General features: G+C 56.1%; 1 protein-coding gene across 1 annotated transcript in view; it reads right to left on the bottom strand.

Annotated features, from left to right (window-relative positions):
* The window catches only part of KIRREL1 (kirre like nephrin family adhesion molecule 1), a 102,051-nt gene extending 87,964 nt beyond the window's left edge, over positions 1-14,087 (bottom strand). The window contains exon 1 of the mRNA XM_075908471.2: positions 13,789-14,087. Coding sequence (XP_075764586.1) covers positions 13,789-13,849 — 61 coding nt within the window. The 5' untranslated portion in view covers positions 13,850-14,087. The remainder of the gene's footprint in view (positions 1-13,788) is intronic.
* Positions 14,088-19,188: the final 5,101 nt, after the last annotated feature.

Genomic DNA, 19,188 nt, shown 5'->3' with positions numbered 1-19,188 from the left:
CACTGCATGGTGAGACAAGGCACTGCAGGCGGGCAGCTAGAACCAGAGAGGACCACAGGGGTTCTCTGCATCCAGCAACCTCCGCAAAGAATCGCCTTTGTATTCACCACAGCCCAGCCCCGGGGAGAGCCGAGCTGCAAGGCTAAGGCCCCTGGAATCCCTGTGGTGCCTGTATTTATTCTGAGCTCAGAAGTCTTTTCCCAACAGAGTTCTTTTGCCAAAAGGTATATGTGGACAGGGAAGAGGGAGTTCTTTCGGAAGAGGAAAAAACACAGGTGCCCGTGTGACTACTCCATCCATAGCAATCAGCTTACATGAGAGAGAGCGTCCATTCAGTGTGGACACTATCAGTCGAAAAAGCAGATTGCTTTTTCAATGCACTTTCGCAGTGTGGACGCTCTGTTTCGGAAGACGTTTTTCCAGAAGATCTCTTCCGAAAAGAGCTTCTGCTGAAAGAAGCCTGCAGTCTAGACATAGCCTAAATGGTATCAGCAAATCTACGCTCAAAGGAAGTCTAGCACTGGAGCTAGTGGGGAATCTCCCCTAGCTGGTTGCACTACAGGGCATATGACACAGAGAGGGACATTTCTGATTCCTCGCCACGCGCACAAGACACACCAACGTTGCCACCTTCGGGCCGCTTGCTGCTGCTGAACCTCAGTCCCCGAGGTGACACCCCCAGCTTTCTTCCACAGCCCCCTCCGGCAAAAAGAATCGCAGGAGGAGACTCCTGCCCTGCAGGTGGGGCTGTAAAGCCACCCGCCAGACTGAGAGCACCTCAAGCGAGCCAACGAGCTGGCGCTATAACCTCAGGGATCAAGAGGACGAGTGGCAGCCCTGCCAGGAAGAGCCCTGGGCCAAGGGAGCAAACCGGAAAGTCTCAACTTGCAGAGCCGGCCAGCTCTGACCCCCTCCGCCCCGGATTCAAACTCTTTAATCCCAGAGTCCCCCAGCTGGTCTCACTCAAGTTCCCAATTTCCTTTGAGCGCAGGAGTGGGGGAAGAGACTGAAGGGTGGGGGACTGGGTAGGAAAGGAGGCTCCTGGGACATTGAAATGGGCAGAGGAGCAAGAAACGTCTCCATCTCTGACCCAGGGCAGGGGATGGAATTTGCTGGGTCAGCCCATTACCCGGCCATGGGGACGAGCTGTCTATTAGCTCTAATCCTCCCTTCGAGGACAAGGGCCCCTCTGAGCCAGTCCTGCCGCTCCCCACCCCCATCCCCGCCAGACACTTCCAAGCCACCAGTCCAGTCTGTTCCACAGGGGAAGGTTTGCTTTAGCGAGTGACCATTGTACGTGGCATCTGGCCTCCTGCGCCCTATGGCTGCACGAGCCCTGGCGTAAGGACAATCTCACAACCACAATGTGCTTCACAAAGCATGCGCTGCCTGTCGGGATCGCATTCCCCGCCGCTGAAATGAGGCCACCTCTGGGGTGGAGCGCAGCAAGCTGTTTAAAAGCACAAAGCAATGCTGTGTGGGGACAGCTCTCCTGCCTCTGAAATGCAGCCACCTCTTGGGTGGAGCACAGCAAGCTGTTTAAAAGCATGGAAGTAATGCTGTGTGGGGACTGTTCTCCTGCCGCTGAAATGCAGCCACCTCTTGGGTGAGCACAGCAAGCTGTTTAAAAGCACAAAGCAATGCTGTGTGGGGATTGCTCTCCTGCCTCTGAAATGCAGCCACCTCTTGGGTGGAGCGCAGCAAGCTGTTTAAAAGCACAAAGCAATGCTGAGTAAGGATTGATCTCCTGCCGCTGAAATGCAGCCACTTCTGGGGTGGAAAGCAGCAAGCTGTTTAAAAGCATGGAAGCAATGCTGCGTGGGGATTGCTCGCCTGCCACTGAAATGCAGCCACCTCTGGGGTGGAGTGCAACGGCAATTTCACAGCCACACAAGAATGCTGTGCAGGTTCATGAAATCTAAAGACCCCTTTTTCCACTGGGCCTGGGGGGTACCCAGCTAACTGTGCCTTATCACAGAGCGGCAGGAGTGGATGATCGCATTGTGCCTTGAGACAGGAGGGTGGGGGTCCTTTTAATTGTCTCCTCCCTGTTGGAACTGCCTGAGGGCCTGATTCTCAGTGACACTAAAAACCCTTCATGCAGCTCTGGCAGCATAAAATATCTTAGTCTGATGGCCCTTCCCTGCCAGACTGACATCAGGGGGCATATAAACCAGTGTCCAATCACAGAAGAAAAGATCCTGACGGGTCCAATCTCCCCCAGCTGATGAAGCATCCTTCCCCATGCTACAACCTCCATTCAAAGTGCTCCGAATAACAAGGTTCCTTCCCCATCCCCCTCACTGCCAAGGAGCGTTCCTGGGTCATCAGCACATCTGTCCCACATGCCGCAAACCCCTCCCTCCCAGTCTGGGCTGCTGCCTGTCCTAAGCTTCGTTGCCGCTTTTCCTGTTACGGAGAGTTCCACAGGTTTGCTGCATGTTGTGCAAACCCAGACAGAAAAGAGTTTCCTTACATCCCTGCGTCTCTTTGCAGAAGGGGCACTGGCAGACTGTGGATGGATCAGCCATTCGGAGCAGCCCCTCCCCCCCCCCCGCAACATTAGGTAGATTCATCTCTAGATAAATAACGAGACCTGTGCTTAGCTCCTGCAGAGGAATGGACACTCACCAGCGTCACAGCATTTCACCCAGCAAGGTGTGTATTGGTATCCGAGGTTCTAGATGGGGAAACTGAGCCACAAGTAGGGGAGTGATTTGCCCAAGGCCGCCCAACAAGTCAGTGGCAGAGCTGCAAACAGAACTGAGGTCTCCAGACTCCCAATTTAGGGGCCCTAGCTATTAGCCCCACACTGTCTCCTAGCTAGACTAAGCTGTTTTAGGATTCAGCCCTGCTTCTATTGAAATCAAGGGCGTACCTTGCAATGGCTTTAACTGCAAGGCATTGCTCATTTGCACCAGTGCACTGATGGTGCAAAACTCGAGCACGCTGAGGGGGCAGCATTTCCCTGGTGCACAAAACTGTGCAAGAGAATCGGTGTCGGCTGCATTTGCTCAACCCGTTAACAGGAGCTGGGCTGTTCAGAGGGTCCATGTGGAAGTCCCAGGAGTAGGGCTGGCAGAGAACCGCTGGGCTGGAAGCCCAGTGCACTGAGGAGCAGGGCAGGGGGTCCCAACACCAGGCACTTGGTCTGCAGCAGGGCTGACCCTGGCAGGGTGCTGGCCAGAGATCTGCAGCAGGAGCTATGAATTCTGTAGGTGCCCTGGAGCAGGGAAGGGAAGCATCCCGCAGGGAACGGGCAGAGGAGGGGGGGTTGTTGAGAGCAGTGGGGCGGGCGTCAGCTGCAGGGTGAAAACCCTGCAAAGCCTGGAGGATCCATTTTGCAAGTGTCTTCCGTCCCAGAGCAGAATCTCACCCCTTCCAGCCCAGTGTTGCTTGGAGGATGGTGGGTTTTTTAACTCGGCTTGTTGGGATGCAAGGCACAGTCCTTCTGGGTGTAACTGCAGAAAGGCTAGCAGGGCCCAGACTGAGCATAACTCAAGGAAGCATGGGGAGGGGGTGGGAGCAGGCATGGGGGCTGCTTGGAGATTGTCCTCTAGTGCCTTCCCACAGAAGATAAAAGGCCTGCTACTGCTGCTCACGGAGGGAGCGCACCGTTAACTCAAACAGCAGGCCAGCCCTGTTTCTTTGGAGCGCAAGACTGAGAGATCTGATCCTGGGGGGAGAGCTGTCTACAGTGCGCAGATTTTGTTACCAAGATTTGATCACTAGCTTCCCTACCCAAGAGTCACTGGAAGCCAGGATACCGGGCAATGTGGACACAGCCAGATGGCGGCAGCCAGGTGGAGTGCGTGAAAGGCAGCCTGGCAGAGGTATCACTGGAGATTGACCGCTGGGGTGCCGGAGTTCTGCCTGGGCTCCCTGCAGCCAGCGGCGGATGACGAGGTTATGGAAGGGAAGCCGCTCGGGGTGGGGGAGCCGGCCCCGCTGGGCTGTTTGCACTGAGCTGTGCGTTGACAGGTGTCAGGTGCAATCAAAATAAACAACACGCCCGACAGGAGGCGGGATGACGGTTGGCGTGCATCCCCGGGGGGCGTGCAGCACGGCCCCATGGGAGAAAGAGGCGGCCGGTTTGAAGGGGCATGGGGAGCTGCAGCTGGTGCCGTATGCATCCTCCATGCGGTGTGACCAAAGCCATTAAACCTCCTTGAAGCCCAGCCGGTCCCAGACTGCGGGGCTGATCCCCTGGGAGGAAGGCTGTCCCAGATCCGGCCCTGGGGAGGTTTGGAGCTGGATTGAGGAAGGGGGGGACCCGAGTAAGGCTCCGGCAGGGTTTGCGCCTACATCGCAGGAGCCTGCTTTCCTGCTGGAGCCCAACACATGCTCTCAAGCACCAGCCACTTTGCTGAGTAATCTGTGCCGAGACAGCTTGCCTAGCGGTTTAAGAACAAACCCGAGTGGCCAGATTCCCTGAGTGCCGCCTGGCAATAGCACGGCAATTCGTAGTGGCCGCGAGGACCTGGGAGCCAGGACTCCGAGCTGCCATTCCCAGTTCTCGCAGGGGAGACGGTGGAGTGGTTAGAGCAAAGGGGAGCTCGGACCTCTTCGCTCACTTCCCCAAGCAGATGGATCATCCCAGAGGTGCTTCTCGGGCACCTCAGCCGGGGGGCCCTGCCTTTCACCTCCCCTCCCCACTAGGGTTGCCAGCCCCGCCCACTCTCCCATCCCTTCCCTGAGGCCCCACCCACTGCCATGCCACTTCCCTGAGGTCCCGCCTCCTCTTCCTGAGGCCCCGCCCCCACTCACTCCATTTCCCCCTGCCCACCCGTTTGCTCTCCCTCACCCTTTCTCCCTGCCCATTTTCACAGCAAGGCCCAAACAGGTATCTTTTGTGGTTTTGACAGATGTATTGTGCTAAGTTCAAGGGTCTGGGTTTTTTTTTCTCTACAGGGCACAAGAGCGGCCAGCAAAATAGTAAAAAAGGGTAAAATTTTTTAGTTATGACATTTCTCAAAGGTTCTCGTGATCCTTTCCCTCCCCGCGGCCCATTTTCCATAACCAGCGCCACAGTTTTTGTTCACTAAAGTTATTGTAAAGGACAAGGAGTCCTGTGGCACATTAGGGTGTGTCTAGACTACAGGGTTTTGTCGACAAAAGTGGACTTTTGTCAACAAAACTACCTGCATCTACACTGCTGCTGAGTTCTGTCAACATAACATCGACTCAGCAGTTTTGTCGACAGCTGTAAACCTCATTTACGAGGAATAACGCCTTTTGTCAACAGAGTTCTGTCGCCAGAAGGCATTATTGCATCTACACTGTCCTTTGCGTCTACACTGTCATGTCGACAAAGAGGCTTTTGTAGTCAAGGCGCTCTTTGTTGACAGAAGCTTTGTCGACAGTATCTGTCGACAAAACTTCTGTCGACAAAAACCTGTAGTCTAGACACACCCTTACAGACTAACAGATGTATTAGAGCATAAGCTTTCGTGGGCAAAGACCCACTTCATCGGATGCATGTAGTGGAAATTTCCATAGGCAGGTATAAATATTCCTGAAAATAATCAGCGTAATGGCACTGTGCAAGAGGGTTTTTCTTGCGCAAGAAGGGGCAGTGTAGACCACTCCTTCTTGCGCAAGAGCCTCTTCCGCAAAAATGGTGGCTCATTAGATATGCAAATGAGGCTTGGCGATATTCCACACTTAGCCTCATTTGCATAGCTCTGGTGCAAGATCGCGCCAGTATAGACATAGCCCAAGAGAGGAGAAACTGCTTTTGTACTTGGCTAGCCATTCACAGTCTTTGTTTAATCCTAAACTGATGGTGCCAAATTTGCAGATGAACTGCAGCTCAGCAGTTTCTCTTTGAAGTCTGGTCTTGAAGTTTTTTTGCTGCAGGATGGGCTACCTTTAAATCTGCTACTGTGTGTCCAGGAAGACTGAAGTGTTCTCCAATGGTTAACCAGTAAGCCTCACCCTTAACCGTTCGGGTTAACTGTTAACCTGGCCCAGCCCACCTCCCGAGGTTACACACTGGCTCCCATGCCAGCCCTGCTCCCCGCTTCATAAGCTTTATATATAAGCCTTATACTGCAAAGCCCGCAGCCCGCGTATCCGCTAGGGGGTTTTAATGGGTACACGGTTACATTTCTAAACGACTTTTGACACCCCCAGTGGAAAGTGACTCCCACACCCACACAGGTGTATTCATGCGCACACACGAACACGTACACTTCCACATTATGTAATATCCCAACAATTTAGTGCCTGGAGACCCCAAATAAGATCAGGGCTACTACCCGGGGGTAGTAGGCGCTGGACAGACACATCAAAAGAGAGTCCACGACTGAGAGTCCACAGTGTAGCTTGACAAAAGTGGGAGGAGGGATATATGATACATGGGCTCTCCGGCAATTACTAACCCACAACATTCGCGTTCGAAGCAAGGAGACGTGTCTTTGAAAAAATTCATTCTGCAATGAACACACACGCATAGACTTCACGGCAGCAGGGTTTTCTGTGCGCGAGCCAGCACAAGGAACCAAACTCAAAGAGCGCGGCTGCAAACTGTATTCGCACAGGCACCCACACGTGCGGCAGCGTACACACCTCCCTACACAAAGGCACACGGTCTCTTACGCACCGGCACCTACTTGCCTGCCCAGAGACACCTTTTCATACCCTTTGCCAGGGGCTGCCTACATTGCCCGGCTGGAAGAGGGGAAAGGGGGCTGGAGGGGAAAAGATGGGGGGCGGGGAGGAAAGAGCCCAAGGATAAAAGCAGGGGGGGTAGTGAAGGAACAGGACAGGAGGTGTGTGGAGTGGATGAGGTGAAGGAGGAAGCAGAAAGCTCCAGGTGCATGAGGATGTGGGGGACTCAGGGAGTGTATAGGGACATGATGGGAGCGCAGCAGTGTATGGAGGTGAATGGGGTGCAGGACCGTCCGGAGTGAAGGATATGGGGGCCAGCTCTGGGAGGTGGGGAGAATGGTGGGGAGAGCACAGGGCTGGGATGGATAAGTGCGGGGGGGGCAGGCCGGGATGGGGTTGGGGGAGGGAGTGGCACTAGCTCCTCCCCTGCGCTAATGCAGCCAATGAGAGCTGTGCCTGCAGGCAGAGGGGCGGGGCAGCATGTGGACCTCTCCTGGCCGCCCCTAGGAGCCAGACACGCTGGCTGTTTTCTGACCCAGGAGCCGCGTGGCACAGTGGTTCTGCCAACCAGACAACGAACCGCCCAGTGGTGCTGGCTGGAGTCACCAGGACCCCCGTTGGGCTGGGTGTTATGGTCAAAAACCAGACACCTGGTCACCCTACTCCCCTCCCCCAGGCTACGTTGACTCTGCCTGTGCCCAGCCAGTCCGAGGTCAGCTTGGGGGAGGGGGCTTCCCCTTTTACAGCCTCTCCCACCATGCTGCATCTACAAAAGGCAAATGGGTGGCCAACGGCAACGTGCCCAGTGGGTAGATGCTCATCTAAGTCCCAGAAAACGTGGGTCCTACTCCCAGCTGTGGCACTGAACTGCCAGGTGACCTGGGGCAAGTCCCTTTGCCTGCCTGGGCAGTTAAGTGTTACTAGCTAGGAAGGTGCTGGTAACACAGGGCTCCCCCCCAACCCCGCCCCGTTTCATTAGAGGGAAGCGGGGGATGCCACCGCTGAATAAATCAGACCTGTGCAGTGTGGGGACAGCCACAGTAAAAACAGGGCTCTTGTCTTGTGGAAACAGACCCTGGTGGATCGGGGCTGACAGACTCTCCCCAGAGAATCCAGCTCCGTTTCCCTCCTGCTGTTTCCAGAGCCCAGGCACGCGGCCTGCCTAGCCGCGTGCCTGCAGCCGATGGAATTGATCTGGACACGCAGCCGGGCCCATGGTTCCAGCAGGGCGGCGGGTGGCCTCAGTGGGGGGCGGGGCGGGGGGGGGGGAGAAAGGCCTGGCGTGGCTCAGCCGTGGAGGAGGAGGGAGCAGAAAAGGCTGCTGAGGGTGGTAGTCAGGCACACGAGGGTTAAATTGCAGCAGAAGAGTCGCTGGACAAGACAAGGGGACCTAACCATAGCTGGCTAACTTTATCCTCCTTCCTCTGCTGGGCTGGGCAGAGGGATGGGGGGGAGGGACTGAAGATAGAGGCCCAGGCGGGAGCAACTCAAGCTGCCAGGAAACAGAGAGATGGGAAAGTCTGCAGCTTGCTTGTCCCAGCTGGGCTGTGGGGCATCACTCCCCCCCCCCCCCCAGCCAGGAAATCTACATGGGGCATGACGTGTGCCCTGTAGCCCCCACACCAGTGCCAGGCCCGACGGGAACCCAGAGAGAGAGCAGACAGATGGGGCTGGCAAGCTAGTGAGGTGACAACAGCACCCCCACACACACACACACCTTGTATTCCTGCAGTCCCCAGAGTGTCTGCCCTATAGTGCCTCCCATCCCCACCCCCACCCCATGCCACCAGCTGCTCCTCTCGGTTCCCCCGTGGGGCTGGCAGGCTGGGCATGGTGAGGCCCCAGAAAGCAGGGTGGCTGGCAGGGAAGTGGCACAGGCAGCAGCCGGTGTGCGTGGGTGAGGCCGGGGGTGCGCCGGGCACAGAGTTTTTACACAGCACTAATCAATCTGCAGTCAAACTGCTATTCCCGCCCGCGCACCACTCACAATATTTACCTGCTGCGCGCCGGGGGAGGGGGGTGTCTGGCGAGGCACAGGGACGCAAGCACGGGGGGAAGGGAACCCAGCAATGCAAAGCTGTGCACGGGGGCAAGGGGGTGAGATCTGCGTGAGCTCTCCACAGGCGTGAAATCTGCACAGGGCTGGACAACATGTCCTATCGGCTCCTTGGCTGCTTCTCGGGGGGAAACTATCCATCCGCACCCTCTGTCTGTCTGTACTATCACGGCTATGTCCGTCTGTCCATCCATTCACCTACCCACATTCCTACCCCCTGTCCCTCTGCACCTCCGCCCTGTCTGTCTGTACTATCACGGCTATGTCCGTCTGTCCATCCATTCACCTATCCACATTCCTACCCCCGTCCCTCTGCACCTCCGCCCTGTCTGTCTGTACTATCACTGCTAGGTCCGTCTGTCCATCCATTCACCTATCCACATTCCTACCCCCGTCCCTCTGCACCTCCGCCCCGTCTGTCTGTACTATCACTGCTAGGTCCATCTGTCCATCCATTCACCTACCCACATTCCTACCCCCCGTCCCTCTGCACCTCCGCCCTGTCTGTCTGTACTATCACTGCTATGTCCGTCTGTCCATCCATTCACCTATCCACATTCCTACCCCCCGTCCCTCTGCACCTCCGCCCTGTCTGTCTGTACTATCACTGCTATGTCCATCTGTCCATTCATCCATCCACATTCCTACCCCGTCTGTCTGTCTACACAACCGCCCCTCTGCCCATCCATCCATCCCATCCCTGCCTCTCCATCTGTCTGTCCATCCATCCACATTCCCACCCTTCTGTCCATCCGTATCTCCGCCCCATCTGTCCATCGGCACTCCCACTGCTACGTCCATTCATCCATCCACATCCCTACCTTTGTGTCCATCTGCATCTCTGCCCTTCTGTCTGTTCTTCTGCATGGCCACCCTTCTGTGCATCCATCCTCCTTCCTAGTCCTCTGTCCATCCACACCTCCATCCCCATCTGTCTGCATTACCTCTCCTATGTCCATCCATCCACCCACAACCTCACCTCTCTGTCCATCCACTCCGTCGATCCTTTGTCTGTGCATCTGCAGGACCACCCCTATGTCCATCCATCCATCCCACCCTCACCCCTCTGTCTGTCCATCCACCCCCACCCTCTATCCATCCAACCCCACCCGTCTGTCTGTCCATCTGTCCATCCCACACGCACCCTTCTGTTTGTCTGTCCATCCCCATTCCTCTTTCTGTCTATCCATCCCTGCCCCCCCGTCTACCAACATTTATTCTTATACTGCCCTTAGCACTGTAATATCTGATCCGTCCCTTGATATCGCCTTTTAATGACTCATTTTTCTGATCACTCTTCCATCTAGCCAATCAGTCCTCCCCTCCATCCAGCTATTCCATTTACCCCTCCAAACCCCCACATCTAGCCCCCCACATATCTCTCTAGCCATCCACTCATCCATCCCCATGCACCCCTTCTATCTATCTATACAGACTGAATAATGAGACTATCATTCACCGGGAATGTACTCACTGCCTGATGAAAACAACTGAAGAATCAAGGAGATAAATAGAATTTATTCGCCTCTTTCTTTCCCACTCTTATCTGTCCTGGTATGTTGCAGCCTTCGCGATTCTGCCCCTAACAGCGCCTGGCCCTTGCTAAGGGAAGCCAGGGCTGGGGTCAGAAAGGATGGGACTGGGGGTAAAGGCACAGGAACTTGTTTGCTCATTGGGGCTGGAGGAGAGGGCTGAATGGGAGCCTGACCTCTTGTAACCTTTCCCTTCTCAAGTGTCTCTGGTTAGGGGTCACAAACCTGGCCTGGTGGAGGGGTTTATCCTCATTTCATTGGCCAGCCCCAGGCCCAGAAGCTAGAGAGGAGGCTGCCCTACAAAAGCAAGCCGGTCAGGCACAAAGAGGGACCTGATTCCTCGGCTACACGGCGCTACCCACTAGACCCCACTCCCCTCCCCGAGCTGGGAATAGAACCCAGGCATCGCCTAGCTCCCAAATTCCACCTCCCCCTGTCAGGGTGTGAGGTGCCTGGGGAGATACAGGAGGCGAGATGTGTGAGGGGGTTATGATAGCGTGCCCTGTTACATCAGTAAGCATGGCCATTGTCAGCAGCACTCCCTGTCATCTGGGGTGCAGGATCAAAGCGCTTTGCGTTGGGTGTTTCCATTATGGGAGGGATTCGGGAAACATCCCCTCCCCAGATTTTTCCAGGTTCCCCCTTCTATCTTCCCCTACACTCCTCCCTACAAAAGTGTACCCATGTTACTTCCCACTCCCATGGGTCTACACCCCCCCACCATGCACATCCTTCTCCTGATTAGCTGTAGTCTTTGCTGTTGCGATTTTGCTGCGCTTCCCTGAAAGGAAAGCAAAGGGGAAAGGGAGGGGAAAAAAACCCACCCAGAGAGAAAGAGAAAAAGAATCACCCGGAAAATGAATAAATATTTCAATTTGAGGCACAATCGCAGCGAGTGATTGAAATGGGGCAGAGAATAATGGGTTTCATTTAGATAAGATACAGAAAATTATTTAGTGAGAAATGAAGAATGATGAAACCCATTCAACATCTTCTTGTGTGTGTGTGTGTGTGTGTGTGTGTGCGTGCGTGCGCTAAAATCACATGAATGGCACAGATCCCCCTCCCAACACCCTGCCCCTCTCCCTTCTCCATCTATCAAACTCATTTATATAAATCTCCCTTGGGAGGGGGAAAAAAATCAATGTTTTCTCAACCACCCTCCAACCCCAATTCCTGCTCTGTTCCTCCCTGATAACAACCCTGAAGGAAACCCCTACCGCCCCAGACTCATCCATCCAAACAACTTCCAAAGGAGGGGGTAGGGGCAAGAGAAAGAAACTTACAAGAATCCCCGTGCCCACCCCACAAAGCCTGGAGAAATGACACACAAGGTTCCCGCAGTGTCACGCACAGCAGTGGGGAGCAGGGAGAAAAACATGGGGGGGGCTTAATTCAAAAGGGAATCAAATTGATTCCTAAGCCCCCCTCTTTCCCAGAATCCTGCTTCCTAAACCTCCAGCTCTCCTTAGCTGTTCGCCTCCCCTAAGGGTATTTTTCCCTACGGCAGAGATTTAAGCCATCCTCTGGATCAGATCCTCCGCAGGAGTAAATCCGATTTGGCCCCCTCACGCCGGTTTCCAAGAGTTATATTTCGAAATGAGAAATATTTCTGCTCACTCTTTCTCCCGCCTGCAACCCCCCTCCACCACCACCACCTTCCCTCCAATTAAATCCACATGTCACAGCTTTGCAAAGGGGGGGGGGGGCTAGCTTTTGTTCCTTGGATTTAAGCAAAGACCCATGGTGGTTCCCAGAGTCTTGCAAGAGCAGGGCAGAGAAGGAGGGAGGAGATGTATTTATCCCTCCCCCCCACCTTGATCTTTCAGTGTAAGAGGCTTTTTCCCCTTTAAACCCCTATTTGTCTTATTTTCTTCCCAGCATCTTAGTGACGCTCGCTCTCTCCCCACCTCCCTTTTAAAAGAACGGGATGCTGCAAAGCAGGGGCCCCTTGCAAACGGAAAGCCCCCAGAACCAGCCGATTCATTTCCCTCATGGGCCGGCCAAGCAGCCAGCAGCTGGGGAGGAGGTAACCTGGCTGGCTTTGCCTTTGAGGCACTAGCCTGAAACTTGGGAGAGCAGGGTCAGTCCTCCAGCTCAGTCTCTCCCGGCCAGCCGGCTCTTGGGCAAGTCTCTCTGGGCCTGTCTGCATCCCCTTCTGTAAAATGGGCCTAGGGGGGGGTCTTTCCTGTTTGGACTGCGAACGCTCTGGGACAGGGACTGCCTCCGCGTAGGGCCTGGCCCCACCAGCCGGCCAGGAGGGACTGCAAGACAAAGGATAATACCACCCAGTGCTTAGAACCTAGCGGGGAGCCCGCCCATGGGGTTGGGATTTCACTCTTTCCAATGGGAGCCCGGGGCCCCTCCGATTTCCACGAAAGGCTGCTCAGCTCTGTCTGCTAGGAAAGACCAGGCCTGAATCTCCCAGCTCTACAGGTCCTTGCGCCCAGCTAGATAAACAACCCCCGCAGCCTTATCAGTGGGAAACCTCCAGGAGCAGGCATTCCTGGGGGAGCGCATGGAGGCATCTGCAGGAGGCAGCCGAGTTGCTCGGTTTGCCCCCGGAATCTGTCCCCCTCTGCACGCCCCCCCCGGTCTCCAGGCCCCACACAACCCTGCCCCTTGGCAGAGAAACCGCTGGCCTCTCCAGCGCCTGGGAGTCACACAAGACGCCCGGGCAGGCTCCAAACTCTCCCCCACCCCTTTTTTTTTTCCTTTGCTGCGACATCAGCACAAGGCAGTGGTGATGCCAGGCACCCCGGACTCCCAGCAGCTCGTCACCCCCTTCCCTGGAAAGGCCCCCCAAGTGATAAATACTTTCAGCCCAACTTCCAGGCTTCCCAGGAATGAGCTCCCCTGCCTGGAATGCTCCTTCCACCAGGACAGCCCCAGCCGTTTGGCCTGGTGGCTGGGGTGGGGGGATTCCCGGGAAAGCAGTCCCCCCCCCAAGTGCCCCTCGAGGGGCTAGCCAGCACAACTTGTCCAAACACGGCTCAGACCCCCCCCCCCCCATTTTGGGACTTCCATTCTCAGCCTCTTCCCTACTCCCTCCCCTCCCCATTCCCTGTCCTCTCCTCCCCTGCCTTGGCATCCGTGTGACTTCTCCTTTCTGCCATGCCTTATTTTCTTCCCTTCGCTCCCCCCCCCCCCCGCGTTTAGCCTTCCGGGCGCCCCCTCCCTCCCTCTTTTGGCCTCCAAACTTTTCTCTGAGCAACGAAAAAAATCAATGCAGGGCAGTCGCCAAGCATGTTGGGGGGGGGGGGAGGACAGATTGGAAGCGGCTCCCCCTTACCCCCCCAGCGATAGATCCAAGCTGCAACCCCCCCCCCCGCCCCGTCTTTCCATAAAAACAGTGGGATGGGGGGAGCCCCTTGCGATCTCGCCCCCCTCCCGAAGGGGGGGGGTGAAAAAATCAGGAGCCATGACCGGACGCCAGGAGCAGTACAGAAGGAATGTGGGGGGTTAGTGGGGTGCGGGGGGGGATCTGTCCATATCGCCCCCCCCCCCGCTCCCGCCCCGCCAAGAACAACTTGCAAACTCGCCCCGCGCGGACACAAAAGAGGTGGGGGCGCGGGGCCCCCCCCTTACCTTGGCCCCGAGTATCCGCCAGACTCGCAACCCAGAGCAGCAGGATTCGCAGCTGCCGCATGCTCCTGCCTTTGGCCCGGGCGCTGGGGCAATTCCCGACCGGGGGGGGGGTTTCTCCTTCTCCGCGCCCTGCCCGGCTTCAGCGCCGCCGCCAGACCATGGCCCCGGCTCCGGCGCACGGGCCCCCTGCGGCTGGCTCGCTCCGGGCTCGCCGCGCTCCGGCTCGGGCTCGCGGGCGCTCCGAAGTGGCGGCGCTGGATGGAGCGAGGGGATGGAGCGAGACGGGGAAGGAACCACTGGGAGCGAGCGGGGGAGGGGGGCCGAGGAGCCGGGCCGGGGAGCGCAGCGGGGCGAGGCGGGGGGCGCCTACAGCCCGCCCCGCCACTTGGGCCGAGCCGGGGCGGGGGGGGGGGCGGATTCAGGATCGGGGGAGGGGAGCACACAGGTGGGGGGTCATTTTGCATGGGGGAGGGGCAGATTCTGAGCAGAGGGTGATTGACTGGGGGGTGGGATTCTGGGCATGGGGGGAGGGATCCTACAGGTGGGGGCATTTCTGACATGGGGGGCAGATTCTGAGCAGAGGGCAATCGACTGGGGGGTAAGTTCTGGGCATGGGGGGAGGGATCCTACAGGTGGGGGCATTTCTGACATGGGGGGCAGATTCTGAGCAGAGGGCAATCGACTGGGGGGTAAGTTCTGGGCATGGGGGGAGGGATCCTACAGGTGGGGGCATTTCTGACATGGGGGGCAGATTCTGAGCAGAGGGCAATCGACTGGGGGGGTAAGTTCTGGGCATGGGGGAGGGATCCTACAGGTGGGGGCATTTCTGACATGGGGGGCAGATTCCGAGCAGAGGGCAATCGACTGGGGGGTAAGTTCTTGGCATGGGGGGAGGGATCCTACAGGTGGGGGCATTTCTGACATGGGGGGCAGATTCTGAGCAGAGGGCAATCGACTGGGGGGGTAAGTTCTGGGCATGGGGGGAGGGATCCTACAGGTGGGGGCATTTCTGACATGGGGGGCAGATTCTGAGCAGAGGGCAATCGACTGGGGGGGTAAGTTCTGGGCATGGGGGAGGGATCCTACAGGTGGGGGCATTTCTGACATGGGGGGCAGATTCCGAGCAGAGGGCAATCGACTGGGGGGTAAGTTCTTGGCATGGGGGGAGGGATCCTACAGGTGGGGGCATTTCTGACATGGGGGGCAGATTCTGAGCAGAGGGCAATCGACTGGGGGGGTAAGTTCTGGGCATGGGGGGAGGGATCCTACAGGTGGGGGCATTTCTGACATGGGGGGCAGATTCTGAGCAGAGGGCAATCGACTGGGGGGTAAGTTCTGGGCATGGGGGGAGGGATCCTACAGGTGGGGGCATTTCTGACATTGGGGGTAGATTCTGGGCAAAGGCAGAGTCAGTTGACTGGGGGAGAGAATTGGACATGGAGCAGGCGATCCTACAGGTGTAGGGGGGTAATTCTGCATGGGGAAGGGGCAGATTCTGAGCAGAGGGTGACTGACTGGGGGAGAGGGAATTCCTGACATGGGGGAAGGGATCATACCAGTGGGGCATATTTGACATGAGGGGGTAGATTCTGGGCAGAGGCAGTTGACTGTGCGGGAGACTCTTGGACATGGGGGAAGGGATCCTACAGATGGTGGGGATATTTTGGCAGAATCTGGGCAACGGGTAATTGACTTGCAGGGGGGATCCAGGATGGGGGGAATTCTTGACATGGGGCAGGAGATCAAAAAGGCGTGGGAGTATTTTGGACATGGGAGAGTAGATTCTGGACAGAGGCAGAGGGTAATTGACTGTGTGTGGGGGGGCGGAATCGGGGGGGGGGGGGGAGGAATCCAGGACGTGAGAGTGATTCTTGGCATGGGACAGGGGAACTATAGAAACGTGGGGGAGGGGCAGATTTTTTACTTGGGGGGGGTGTCAGATTCTAGGCAGAGGAAGAGAGTAATTAACTTGGGGGGATCCTGGACATGGGGAGGGAGTTTTTGTTCTGAGGGAGGTGATGATAGATGTGGGGGTATTCTTGCCATGGGGCAGATTCTGGACAGAGGCTGAAGAAGGAAGAATCCAGGCTATGAGGTGGGGGGAATTCTTGGCGTGGGGCAGGAGATAATAGAGAAGGGAAGGCATATTTTTTACCTGGGATCAGATGACTGACTTTTTTGTGGGGCCCGGGGGAAAGGGAACTCTTGACCTGGGGCAGGGGATCTTAGAGAGGGGGCGGAGGTTTTTTTTGAACTTTGAATCAGCAGGGAGATCCTTAATGGGGGGGGGGGAGGGGAGATCCCTGATGGGGTGGAGGAAAGGATCCTGTATGTATGTCGGGGGGATACGTGACAGAAGTGAAATGGGGGGTATCCTGGACATGGGGGGGAGGAAATTCTTCACTGAAGGTTGGGAAGAAGAGCAGATGGGTGGGGGGAGGCTGTTAGACTTTCATCTTGTCATCTCCAGCCCTGTCCTGCACCACTCCCCCTTCACCCTACTCCCTGCAGAATCATGCTTCCATCCTGGGCACCCCCATTTTTGCACAGCCCCCCTCTCCCAGCTTCTCCAGCTCCAGCCCAGTCCTTCCCCTCTAAGGTCCCTGGGATAGGAACCCCACCCCTGCCTAACCCCAGCATCCTTCGAGGGGAGGGCAAGAGAAGGGGAGGGAGGCCTTGGTTCTGTGTTTTAAAGGGACAGGATGCCTCTTTGCCCTCATTTCATTTTGTGTGCCCTGGTCGCACACAGACAAAAGGGAAGAGGGGTTGGTATCGTGTATTGAACCAACTTCTGCTTGGGGGGGAGCAAAACAGCTTTGGAGCCACACAGAGCTCGTCTGCAGGGCTGGGCAGGGTACCCCCAGCCTCCCAGCAAAGTGTAGGGTGTTTAGCATAAGCAGTTAGCACATCCTAAGGCACCATTCAGGGTAGAATGGCCCCTTACACCTCTACAGAGACACACAGAGGGGAAAGTGGCCTCTGGTGCTTCTCCATAAGCCTTGTAACCGCTCTGGGGGGGGGGGGGGTATCCTTTGGACTCTCTGAGCCCCTGCCAGCCTGGGGACAAACAAGTTCTTTGGACTGATTTGCTCATGTCTGATCCAATTCACAGCACCCTAGGCCTCCCCAAACCCAAACCCAGCCTTTTCAAATTATCCCAACGCTTCCCTTCACTTTTTCTTGTAGGATTTTTTTACCCTCTTCTCACCCCCCTCCCTCCCAACTATAGAAGCCTGAACTAAAGGCGTTGAAAATCAGGGACTTGGAAAATCTTTTCGCTTGGAGGCGGGGGAGGTTTTCCAGAGGGATCAGAGAGGCCTGAGCCAGCAATTTGGGCAGAGAGAGAGAGAGAAAGAGAGAGTGTGTGTGTTTTAATTAATTAAGCATCTAAAGAAAACTTTCTGATCCAATGGAGAGCCCGGTGCCTGAGTCCATAGGCAGGCAGTTTCTACCTCTGTGATGAGGGAAACTCACCAGACTCTGGTGAGTTTCACAGTTGTGATGGGTGTGAGAGTGAGCTGAAAGTCTCTGTTAGGGAGCTCGGTTGCATCTTAGCTGCTTGGGTTTCCCTGGGTTGGGATCCGGAGGAGTGGCAAGGTCTGGCTTCCCCTTCCACCCCTGAAGGAAGGGGGTGCAAAGCCCTCTGGCATAAGGGGCTAAGAGGACACTTGAAAGCCCTGACTTATGAGAAAGGGGTCCAGAGGAGAACAGTTTGCTATGCCACATACCCCCTTAAGGCACCATATGGGGTGGAGACCCTACAAAAAGAAGGGGAGCAGCTTTTTGTGGTTTCTGAATTCATTTCTCGTCTCTGCTGTGGTTTTCCCGGTGGTCTTCTGGAAGGCATCTCTTCCTGTGCCTCAGTTTCTCCATCTGTAAAATGGGGATTCTGTTATGCCTTGAATTGGCCTTGGCTGCTAAGATGGACCGGGCTTTTCAAGAACTGGGGACTCTTTCATTATGTGTATACAGTGCCTGGCTTAAGAGGGTTGTGACCAGTGTTCCCTGTAAGCTGTGTATTTGTGCGGCAATCTGGAGAGATTCCAGCGTCGCCCAGCTGATTAGCAGAGCTAGTTTTTTTGTTTCTATGTGTGGTGCACATTCTTGATGCACATAGAAATATTTGTTCCACACATGGATAGAAAAAATCCACACATGGATGGAAAAGATTAGACATTGGTCTTTACCTAATTTGGGACCTACCCTAATGCCTCTAATAGAGCCGCAAAACTGACATCAGTTTTGCACTCTGTTCTCTGGGGAGAGCTCTGAGACACAGCAGAATTGAGCGCTCTTTCTCTCGGACCATGCTGGCGGGTCTCCTCTTCCGTGGGCTCCCCCAAAGAGCCCTGCTGAAGCGGTTAGCTCTTTCCGTTTATTTCGATTGGGAGCCTAGGTAATTCTACTCAGGTGGGCTAGGTCCGAGCTCACCTGCCAGGGTTTTGAAGCTGTCGGCGACACACAAGCTGGATTGTGTTCTCTCTGTCATGACGCAGTGAGTGTGGGTTTGTATGTGGCCGGGAATGTTTCCGAGGGCCATCCTTTCCTGGCGAAGGCTTCAAACAGCAAAGTTCTAGTAACTTTTTTTTTCTTCCCAGCAGCCTTCTCGGTTACATTGGTATCATTTCCTCTACCGCAGGGGTGGGCAGCCCAAATCCGGCCCGTCAAATGGGTGGATCCGGCCCGCAGAGCCCCTGCTGCTCCCGCGCCCCCAGGTCCTAATTGGCCTGGGGGCAGGGGAGCTGCGTGAAGCTTCCTTCCCCCTGCCTCAGCCCTGCAAGGAGCCCGCAGCACTTCAAAGTTCCACGTGCTCCTTGCAGGGCGGGAGGAGGCTTCTGGCGTTCCCCCGCCCCCAGGCCCTGATTGGCCTGAGGGTGGGGGAGCGGGCCAAGTCTCTTCCAGGGCATGGGTGCCTAGTGGGAAGGGGGGGGCAAAGGGGCTCTCCCACCCCCACACCAATCATGGTCTGGGGGTGGGGTAGCCCCGCCTCTTCCCATTTAGGCCCCACCCCTTCTGGGATGGCCCGGGGCTATTTTAAAAATGTTTGAAGTGGATCCCAGGCAAAAATGATCGCCCACCCCTGCTCTACAGCCAGTGAGCCAGCGTTTTAGGATGCTGTGTTGCCCAATGGGTAGGGACTGTGCAGGGACTCAGCCGCTTGAGTTCTATTCCCACATCCCTTTCCTATGCCTTTGATTTCTCTTCCGCTCTTTGGCTAGTTAGCTTGTAAGGGCTTTGGGGCAGAGACTGCCTCTGACCGTGTGTACCCCACAGGGACTCTCTGCAGAAGCTCCCAATCGAAACAGACAAGGCAGAGGAAGGGTGGGAGGGGAAGCTGGGTCCTGGAGAAGCAGCCACTAGACGGACTCACACAAGCTGCCTCTGTGCCGAGCCAGGGAA

The sequence above is a fragment of the Pelodiscus sinensis genome, chromosome 22 (genome assembly GCF_052426305.1).
Source record: "Pelodiscus sinensis isolate ZL-2025 chromosome 22, ASM5242630v1, whole genome shotgun sequence".
Lineage (NCBI taxonomy): Eukaryota > Metazoa > Chordata > Testudines > Trionychidae > Pelodiscus > Pelodiscus sinensis.
The sequence above is the reverse complement of the archived record's forward strand: the minus strand, read 5'-3'. Positions and strand labels throughout refer to the sequence as shown.